Source organism: Piliocolobus tephrosceles, chromosome 2 (genome assembly GCF_002776525.5).
Source record: "Piliocolobus tephrosceles isolate RC106 chromosome 2, ASM277652v3, whole genome shotgun sequence".
Classification (NCBI taxonomy): domain Eukaryota; kingdom Metazoa; phylum Chordata; class Mammalia; order Primates; family Cercopithecidae; genus Piliocolobus; species Piliocolobus tephrosceles.
Window position 1 is genome coordinate 156,170,757 of NC_045435.1, and position 10,132 is coordinate 156,180,888.

A 10,132-nucleotide genomic window follows, 5' to 3' on the forward strand; every position below is an offset into this window, starting at 1 on the left:
TAGTAGAGAAGGGGTTTTGCTATGTTGGCCATGCTGGTCTCAAACTCCTGACCTCAGGTGATCTGCCTGTTTCAGCCTCCCCAAATTCTGTGATTATAGACGTGAGCCACCACGCCCAGCTTTAACTCATTTATTCTAAAGCATACTCTAGTTTCTTCAGAATTTTATACACATACAATTTATTATGCATAAAGATGAGAGTTTATTTTTTTCCTTTCCAATCCTTTTACTTACTGTTTCCAGTAAAAAGGTTGACTAGAAATGATAATAGTAAACATCTGGTCTTACTGATCTCAACAAGAAAGCTTTATTCAACATTCCACACTAAGTATGATTTCTGTAGATTTTTATGGTACACAGATACTTGATATCAGACTGAGAAAATTTTGTAGAATAAGTTTGCTAAGAGGTTTTGTTATGAAGGGATATTGAATTTTATTAAATGATGTTCCCGTACTGAGTGATAGGGTCATACCACTTTCCTTTATTATTCCACTAATATGATATATTACAGTGATTGATCCTTGAAAGGATAGCTTACATTCCTGGAATAAACCCAATTTGATAATTATTTATTAATCTTTTTTACATTTTGCTAGATCCTATTTGCTAATCTTTTGTGTAGAAATTTTGCATCTGTGTTCATAAAAGTTATGTTTTTTATCTTTGTCATGATGTCTTTGTTAGTTTTTCCTTTCTAAGTGTACATACTGTCCTCAAAACATTAGTTAAGGAGTGTTCCTACTTTTCTGTTCCTGGAGGAATATATTGGTGTAATCCTTTTGCTTTATTTAGAGACAGGGTCTCACTTTGTTGCCCAGGCTGGAATGCAGTGTCATGATCTTGGCTCACTGCAGCCTTGAACTCCTGGGCTCATGCAATCCTCTTACCTTAGCCTCTCAGGTAGCTGGCAATACAGGTGCATGCCACCGTGTCCAGCTGATTTAAACTTTTTGTAGAGATGAGTTCTCACTATATTGCCCAGGCTGGTCTTGAACTCCTAAGCTCAAGCGATCCTCCTGCCTCAAGCTTCCAAAGCCCTAGGATTACAGGCATGAGCCACCACCCCCACCCTGTAATTCTTCTTAAATGTTTGATGGAATTCATTCCACCTGGTCCTGGACTATTCTTCATGAGACAGGTATTTTTGTAGACTCCCCCCTGTGAAAAGAATGGAAACCTTGAGAATCTTCATTGTCCGAGGACTTCTGAGAGGTAGAACAGAGATAAAGAGAGAGAGCGGAAGAGAGAGAAAGAGACAGAGAGAGAGCGAGAGGGAGTGAGCAGTAGTGTCATGTGGCATTTCAAAATGCCTGGCATTTTCCTAAAAGAATCCTGCCCAGTCCCCAGCCCCCTGGTCATACGGCCTGACCCATGGGGCTTGCAGGGTGACTGGCTTCGTGAATGTCAGTTCTCAGGCTGCCAGGTTGCTGCTTCTCAAGGATGACCCAGACTCAGAGAAGTCTCTGGTGTCAGGCGGAGGACGCTGAGTGGGGGACAGGAGGAACTGCTCAAAACAGAGGCTCTTTGTTTGCTTTGCTTCTGTGTCAACTGGGCAACATTTGGAAACAATAAATATTGGTTCAGAGGCCCACTGCTTTCTTACCCACCTCCTGCTGGTCAGCTTTTCCAATTTTCCTGCACGTACACACGAGTGCAACTATTTCCTTAAGGGCCAACTCGTGGATGAAATTGAAGAGTTTTGCCCTGTTTGCGGTGAAAGATTTGGCTCATGCTTGGGTTGGTTTAGAACTTTATGTCCTCTCTCATTCTCTTTCTCTTTCTCTCTCACTTCCCTCCCTCTCTTTCCTCCCCCACTAAATAAATAAAGGGAAGGTCAATATCAAGAAGGCAGCTGTGGTCTGGAGAAGGCCAAGATTCAGGAAGTGTGAGTTCAGGTCTCAGAGCTCCATGAATGAGGACCCATCATTTGACTGTAATGTCCACATCTGATAAACGGAGGTACTGATCTTATCTTGCAGGGCTGCCCCAATGATCTTGCCCCAGGACAGTGCCTGACACTTACAAGGGGATAAAAACATGATATTTTCTTCCAGCTGAGCACAATCAAGCCAGTCCATGTCTAAGGATCTGCAGTTGGTACTCAGACCTCTCCCAGACTGACCAGCCCCTGTGCTGGCAAAGCCCTGGGGGCTGCGTGCCTTTGGAGAAATGGCAAGGCTGGGTGTCTCATGGCTGTCCCTCTCTCGGTGTGACCCCAGGTGAGCTCCTTGGCCCCTGCATGTCCTGGTTTCCTGGGAGAGACAGTGTCCCGAGTGGATGTGTACATTCTGGAATCAGACTGCCTTCTTTTGTATTCTGACTTTGCAGCTGACCTTGAACAAGGTATCATCCTCTGTGGTCCTCAGTTTCCTTGTCTCATCTGTAAGATGCAGATGCTAAAGCACCAAAGTCAGAGGGGTATGGTAAGTGCTCACTGAAGCTCCCAGTAAGTCTCAGCCATCATTAAGCTATAAAAAGGGACAGTGAATTTCAACTCCAGAGCATCTCTGGCATAGAATTAAAGAATATAAGTGAGAGCACAGGTACAAGTGTCATGGACACGGAGCGCTGTAATGTGACTCTTACCTTCACATGCTCCTACAGACATATACAGGCATAGGCACCCCATACAGCTAGGGCCATGCACACATGTACACCCCAAAGCTGGCCTCATCCCTGTCTACCCCATCCAAGGAATGGCAAACACGAGGCTCTGCTGTTGTCCTCCTGAGCAAGAGCCAAGACCCTGGGCCTCTCCATCTAGATGCGTGTAGATGACGTGGGAGAACCAGTTCTCTATGTCTTGTCTGAGCTTCCTTCATATCCCATGAGGCTGTGTACTTCCTGTCCAGCACCTGTCTTGGGCTTGGACTCAGAGGACCCCTCTGAGGACAGGGCATAGAGTTGGCTGGTCTGGAGAGAACTCAGCCTGGCCGGTAGGTAGTTGCTCCCTGCTGAGGGGCTCTGGGTAGGCTATGGGCCTGTGGCCGGAGGAGTGGCCTCGGCAGGGCTTAGTCTATGAATGTAGATGGGCTCCAGGGAAGGAGAATCACTGACCATCTTCTTTCCATGCCCTGTGTTGAGCTTCCCTGAGTTCGTGGCATGAGCTCAACCTTTGGTAACTGCACTTCCTGCTCTCTGGCAGACCCTGCAAGCTTACTATAGGGCCTGTCCACGCATCAGCTGTACGTGTGCATGCTGCTCTGTCGGGTGCCTCCCAGTTAGCCTTGCCCCTGACTTTTCCTGCTCATCTCACATCCCTACCTCAAGGTCTCCAAATGAATCCAGACCACTACATAGAGCCTGCTGCAGGGACAGTAGGAATATGGCCCTCATGCCAAGAGTCTTCTTTCCCTATGACTCAAGTGCAAGGGACCCATGGATGGGCCAGGGGGGAGTAAGACAGGGTAGCAGTGGTCACTGTCCCTCGCTGGTGAGGCTGATGTGTTGGGAAAGCCAGACTTGCCTTCTGTCCTCACTGTAAACAGAAAGCTTCTGCAGTGGACTTTAAAGTGGGAGGTGTGTAACCCCTTTGCATATGAGATCATCTTTTGGAGCATGGGAGAACATAACCTAACTTCCAGTTATATTTATTGTTATTGCAAAAGATTAACACATTATCATTCATCCATATTGAATGTGTGAATTGGCCCTGTCTCCCACCTGAGTCTGCAGTCATGACAGATGGAGCCTTTGAGGTGTCCTAAGGGAAGATGGGGATCACCTCACAATTCCATAGGTTAAGAGGGGAGTGCCGACCCTGCCCTTTGTTTTGGTATTTTTATTTCCATATTTTGTGGTTTGTATGTGCCCAGTTAAACGGATGCACAGATTAGATAATCTGGCTTTAACTCCAATCTTCATGAGATGCACACATGCCTTAAACAGATTTCTACAAAGAAACTAGAATTAGGAGATAATTCTGACAACACAAAAACAAGTGAACAAAAAGCAAATGCCTGACCTGACATATCCACTAAGCTTGGTATGGGCTTGGTTAACTAAAACATGAGACAGAATGAAGGACCATCTGGTCAGGTTGGATAAGAAGTAACTTTTGGCAAAATCTCCGAAGTCTGGATTTACACTTCGTGGAAGGAATCTTGACCTTCCCCCAGGTATATTATGCCTTGAGATAATAATCCTATATAAGGCCGCATAAGCAAAACGACATTTGAAAATGAGTTTCATCTTTAGCTCATCCTTTTACAAAGTTCTATTTCTTGTGCATGATTAAAGTGTACACATTTTTTAGTTAAAATATAAGCATCTAGAAGGCACAAATTCAGCATTTTTCATGATAAGTATGTGCAATTAAAGCGGTTAGGAGACTCATGGACTAGAGGAGAACAGGTGGTCTCAGGCTGTAAGAACAGGCCACACCCTCCACTGGGCCGCTTGCTTTGTGCTAAGATGGTACTTTGTTCTGAGCCTCACAGTGTCTTGACCACGTTCCTGGAACCTTCTTGTGGGAGGAAGTTCATCTTCCCCTATGACTCTGTCCCTAGTCTAAGGTGTCCCACAGGAAGCTTGAGGGCAGGAAGTTTTCCAGCCCAGCAGCCTGAGCTCAGCCAGGCAGGAAGAGGGAGCAGCTCCTCCGTGGGGGACCTTTGAGAGCCCAGGAGCAGGATCTCGAGGGACACCTGGTCGGGAGCAAAAGGTGCTGAGTCTGTCTTTGACCTTGAGGCCAGCTTGTTTCTCCTGCATCCTCTCCCAAAAGGGGCTTTGCCTGTCATTCTCCAGTTCTAGTGTGGGGTCTGGGCGCAGTTCTTTTCCCTCTCCAGCCTCGGAGTCTCCCTCTGTGGACTGCGCAGATAGGACTGGTGGCACGGACCAGCTCGGCCGCCCTGGAGTCAGGAGCAGAGCCACCCGGTTCCCAGCCCGCCTTAGCCGCTCCTGGCACCGAGCGAGCCGCGATGACAATGGCTGGATTGTGCTTCATGTCCCTTCTCATCAGCATTTCTGTGCTGGGCTCCTTCCACTCGCGGGTCGTCTCCAGAGCTCAGGAAATGAGGTGATCAGTGGGGCGAGTAAGGAAGGGGGGTTGGGAGAGGGGCGATTGGGCAACCGAGCTGCACAAACACGGGAGGTCAAAGATTGCGCCCAGCTGGCCCGGGCCGGGAATAAAAGGACGTGGGGCGCGGGAGGCTGCACAGAAGTGAGTCGGACTGTGCTCGCTGCTCAGCGCCGCACCCGGAGGATGAGGCTCGCCTTGGGAGCCCTGCTGGCCTGCGCCGTCCTGGGTGAGTGCGGGCGCGGGGAAGCACTGCAGAGTTGCTGGCTGGCGCGTTCCCTGCAACCCGGGCGGCCACCGCGCAGCCTGCATGCACTCCTCGCTCAGGCTGGAAGCCTGGGTGCCTGGGTGCCTTTCCCTTGCCTCTCTACGCCCCACCCCTGGCCTCTGCTTGGGCCTCTAGATACCTTTCACTGCACTCACTGTCTCCTTCCCGTCCTCCTCTTTGTCCAGTAAATCTTGCAGCAGCGAAATACAATAAATCGGAGCACGTCTAACCAGATTATCAAAACCCTTTGCTGCTGCCTCTTGTCAAGTCCAAACTCCTTAGCACGGCATTCAAGGCCTCCCAGGTCTGACCATTCGCCCTTTCAGAGTCTGATGTCCCCTGGGTGCCCTGGGAGCTGTCAGAGCGCCCATCGAGCGGTCAGAGCATGGGATTTGAAGCCAGACTTCTTGGATCCAAATCCTGACTGGCTCCTCACCAGGGAAGGGGTCATCACAGCACTTGCCTGGGAGGGTCAGGTGAGGGTCAGCTAGGTGGCGGATGCCGGGTACCAGTGACAGATGTTGCACACATCCTGCTATGGGGCAGTGACTGACACCTCACTCCCCAGCCTCCTGAGGTGCGGGCCCCTTCATACTCTAACTTCTGCCTGCCATTCATGGGGCATTTGTCACACTGTTGGGGCTTCCATGTTTAGTTGTCTCTCCCCATAAGCTAGCAATTCCTTGAGAGAGGACCCCACGTTACTTGCCTTTATCCCCACACAGAGCAATTCACAGGCTGTGCAAGGTAATGCTCCACTGAGGACACATTCTCGCCTATAGGAACCCTGGAGGCGTGGCTTTGCGGAGGGGCTGCCACAGACTTATGTTGCCTCCTAGGATTTCCTATGGGCCAAGGGGGATGATGGGGGTCGCTGGGGTGGCATGGGGTGGCCCCTCCTCATGCATCCTGGGGAGCTGTGGGCCTCCTGGCCATGGGCTTTGTGGATCTTCTTCAGAGCCAGTGAGTCAGCCTTGCTGTTATGGCCCACAACATAACAGCATTTGTTGTTTCAGTGGAGATGACGGGGGCCTTGGGCACAGGGCAAAAGCTCATGTGATAAGGATGCTATCTCTGCAACCACATGGATTTTAATAGTTACCCATGGCTGGCTTCAGCTTTTTTTCTGAATGGCAGCCAAAAAGTGTGATGAAAATGGAGGGATAGTTCAGTGGAGACAGGGGAGACTGTTGAATTCGTGGAGTTTGTAGTTATTCCTAAACAGAGAGCAACAGACAAGAGTCACAGACAAATTAATTCTCTTTTCATTAATTTACCCACAACTACTGGCCAAGAAGGGGTGTAACTCAGAATGTTTTCTTCTTTTGTGCCCTGAATAGCAGACCCAGAGTCTGGAGACCCAGATTCTAGGCCTGGCTTGGCCAACAATAAGCAGGGTGACCTTGGGTTAAAAAAAAAAAAAGGCATCATTCTTTGAGTCTCATTCCCTCTTCTCAAAAAGATGACAATTCCTCCCCTGCTGGTTTTCCAAAGTTTGAGGTATCGAGCCAATGTGTTGGGGTAGCTGAAAACACCCTGTGCACGCTGAGGCTTATGTTCCATGGCAGGGCAGGGGCCAGGACAGTGACAGGAGGAGACAAGGCAGAGACAGAGCAGACTGTCATCTCCAGCTGGGAGCTGATGGTCATGCCTGCATCCCTCTGGCCAGCAGAGGGTGGTCAGTAGGAAAGTGGGAGGCCATTAGGGCAACCTTCTATTGGCCCAGTCTCAGAATGCAGTAGAACTTGTGCTCTGTAGCGTTCATGGACAGGGAGAGGAGGACGGGACTGAGGGGATGTGGCTGTCAAGGCCTTTCTAGGGGCGATGCTATCTCTCCCTCAGCACAGGGAGTGGGTCTCTTCCATCTCTGGCCTCTCTCCCCCAGGGCTGTGTCTGGCTGTCCCCGAGAAAAGTGTGAGATGGTGTGCAGTGTCAGAGCATGAGGCCACCAAGTGCCAGAGTTTCCGCGACCATATGAAAAGCGTCCTTCCATCCGATGGTCCCAGTGTTGCATGTGTGAAGAAAGCTTCCCACCTTGATTGCATCAGGGCCATTGCGGTAAGTCGCTGCTGCCTAAAAGAGAGTGGAAGAAAGCCATACTTTCTCTATCTCCGGTCACTTTGGAGCAATTCTTTACTCACAGGTAGGAGGCTGACATGTGGGGCAGTCAACCCTGACTGTTATTAAAATCACTTCAAAAATGGAAATTGGGAGGTTTTCTTTAATGTGCCTGGAAAGCAAAAGTCAAAAAGCACATTGACTTTTGCTTTCCAGACACAGTAGATGCAAGGGTGACTGTTTTGAGACACTAGGTTCTCTGAACTCAGCAAAAATATAAGAATGCCTGCCATGAGGCTGGGCACAGTAGCTCATACCTGAAATCCTAGCACTTTGGGAGGCTGAAGCAGGTGGATCACCTGAGGTCGGGAGTTCGAGACCAGCCTGGCCAACACGGCGAAACCCCATCTCTGCTAAAAAATACAAAAATTAGCTGGGCATGGTGATGCATGCCTGTAATTCCAGCTAGCTACTTGGGAGGCTGAGGCAGGAGAACCGCTTGAACCGGGGAGGCAGAGGTTGCAGTGAGCCAAGATTCTGGCACTGCACTCCAGCCTAGGTGACAGAGTGAGGCTCCATCTCAATAAAAAATAAGTAAGTAAGAATGTCCACTATCAAAATTATTATATGACCTTCTTTGGCAGCTTTTGATACACAACTGGGAAGACGAGTGATGCATGCAGGGGGAAGAGTACAGTGTCCTGATTGCAGGTGACAGCTGATCCCTTTGTTCTTAGGTCTACAAAAATGCTCTCAATCCTTTCAACGTTGCCCCTGCCTATCTGTACTTGTCAGATCCCATGCTGGGCAATGGGGCTGCAGTGGTGAATTAAACACACTGGTCCTTACCCTCAGGGAGCTCGTGGCCTAGTCAGGAGAGCAGAAAAACACATGAATAAGTAAACAACTAACTCCAAAATATGGGGATGTACAATAGAGAGAAAGAGGAGAGTGTTCTGACAGGGACTCACAGAAAAACCTGCTTTGTCCTGGGTGGTCAGAGACCATCTCTCTGAGAGAGATGTAATGAAGCTGAGATCCAAGGACTTAGCCCAGGTTGGCTCCAGTGTAAAATATACCAGGCAGTGAACAAGAGCAGATGCAAAGGGCCTGAGGCAGAGCACGCGGGCTTATTCAAGTTGCTAGAGGGAAGCCAGGGTGATGGGAGCTGTCAAAGATAAGCACAGCCAGATATTAGTTTAGGCAGTGACAATAGGTTTCATTCAGTAACTACTGACAGTGGGGGAAAGAGCTGGGCTCCATTCTGATTTGTGCAGCGGTGATGTGGGCATTTTAAAGGGAGAATGAGGGAGGGGAGAACGCAGGGCTCTGCAGAGTCAGAGAAGTAAGAAGGTGGAAAGGGCTGGTCAGTGTAAATGTGAGGAGGCCAGCTGTGTCTGATAGCTGGCAGTTCTCTTGATTAGGACTCTGTTCTCCCACAGAGACTGGGAGACAGACACTATCCATCCTGATGATTGTGTTGCAAAGGAATGGCTCTCAGTCCTTGAGACAGATGCTTGTGAGTTTCAAGAGACACATATTCACAGTTTTCAGCCCTTTTTAGTAAATGCTCTTGGAAAGGGAGGTCAGGGGCCTATCATCAGTTGTGTTGGCTAGAAGAAACAGATACATTTTCCTGGCAGCACTGAGTTTTCTCAGGCAAGCACTTTAAGGGGAACCAGGGCCATCCCAGGGATAGAGATTTGTTCTGCTAGGAGCCATGCCAGAGTCTGGTCAGGTCTCTTAGTGCAGGGGTTTGGACAGACTTGTCAAGTGTGGGAAATTCTACAGTTCTCAGCACAAAGCAAGCAGGAGGTTAGCCGAAGGGAAAAGGTGGAAGAGGTAGACACATCCAGATGAAGTCTGGCTTCCCTCCAGGAATCTGCGCTGGGGTTTTCCCCCTCTACCAGTGTCTTTCTGATGGCTTCCCCTTGGCTTCCCTCCAGCCTTCTCTCTGTGGCTTTCCTTCTTCTGGGTTTGGTTATCTTGACTTGTGAGAGCATGCTTGATTATAATCCTGTCCCTCCCAGCTGGCACAGGTTCCCCTGGGAACCCTGCAGCTCAAGTGCTGGACCCTGTGTTTTAGGCCTTAGCTCTTCGGGTCCCTGAGCCCCTGAGGAACCAGTGATTTCTTGGTGTCTTGGAAAAGAAAGACCAGGTTCCTGACCACTCTCCCAACCCCATTGCACTGGGCAAAGCTCTCATTTGTTTGCTTCACTTTTATTCAGCAATGTGAGGACTGGGGAAGGGAAGGTGTTTGCAGATTAAACAAAACCACGAAGTGTGTTTCATACATAAGGTCTAGTTGTTGTGGAACAGAAAGGCCCATTGTGTCTCTTAATTTTGTTTTGTATTGTGGTATATTAAAAATATATTTTACAACCCAAATATCCATTGATGAGTGAATAGATAAAATGTGGTATACACAAATGATGAAATATTTTTAGCCTTAAAAATAAATGAAACTCGGCTGGGCGCGGTGGCTCACGCTTGTAATCCCAGCACTTTGGGAGGCCGAAGTGGGTGGATCACGAGGTCAGGAGATCGAGACCACAGTGAAACCCCGTCTCTACTAAAAATACAAAAAATTAGCCGGGCGTGGTGGAGGGCGCCTGTAGTCCCAGCTACTCAGGAGGCTGAGGCAGGAGAATGGCGTGAACCCAGAAGATGGAGCTTGCAGTGAGCCGAGATGGCACCACTGCACACCAGCCTGGGCTACAGGGCGAGACTCTGCCTCAAAAAAATAAATAAATAAATAAATAAATAAATAAATAAATAAATAAATAAAT

At 48.9% G+C, this 10,132-nt stretch overlaps 2 protein-coding genes across 2 annotated transcripts in view; both read left to right on the forward strand.

The window, feature by feature from the left end:
- Nucleotides 1–5,021, forward strand: part of LOC111539447 (inhibitor of carbonic anhydrase) — a 56,176-nt gene extending 51,155 nt beyond the window's left edge. Inside the window, 1 exon segment of the mRNA XM_023207247.1 lies at nt 4,818–5,021. Within this exon segment, the coding sequence (XP_023063015.1) occupies nt 4,818–5,021 (204 nt within the window).
- Nucleotides 5,022–7,244: 2,223 nt separating this feature from the next.
- The window catches only part of TF (transferrin), a 30,267-nt gene continuing 27,379 nt past the window's right edge, over nt 7,245–10,132 (forward strand). Inside the window, exon 1 of the mRNA XM_023207451.1 lies at nt 7,245–7,343. Within this exon, the coding sequence (XP_023063219.1) occupies nt 7,260–7,343 (84 nt within the window). The 5' untranslated portion in view covers nt 7,245–7,259. The remainder of the gene's footprint in view (nt 7,344–10,132) is intronic.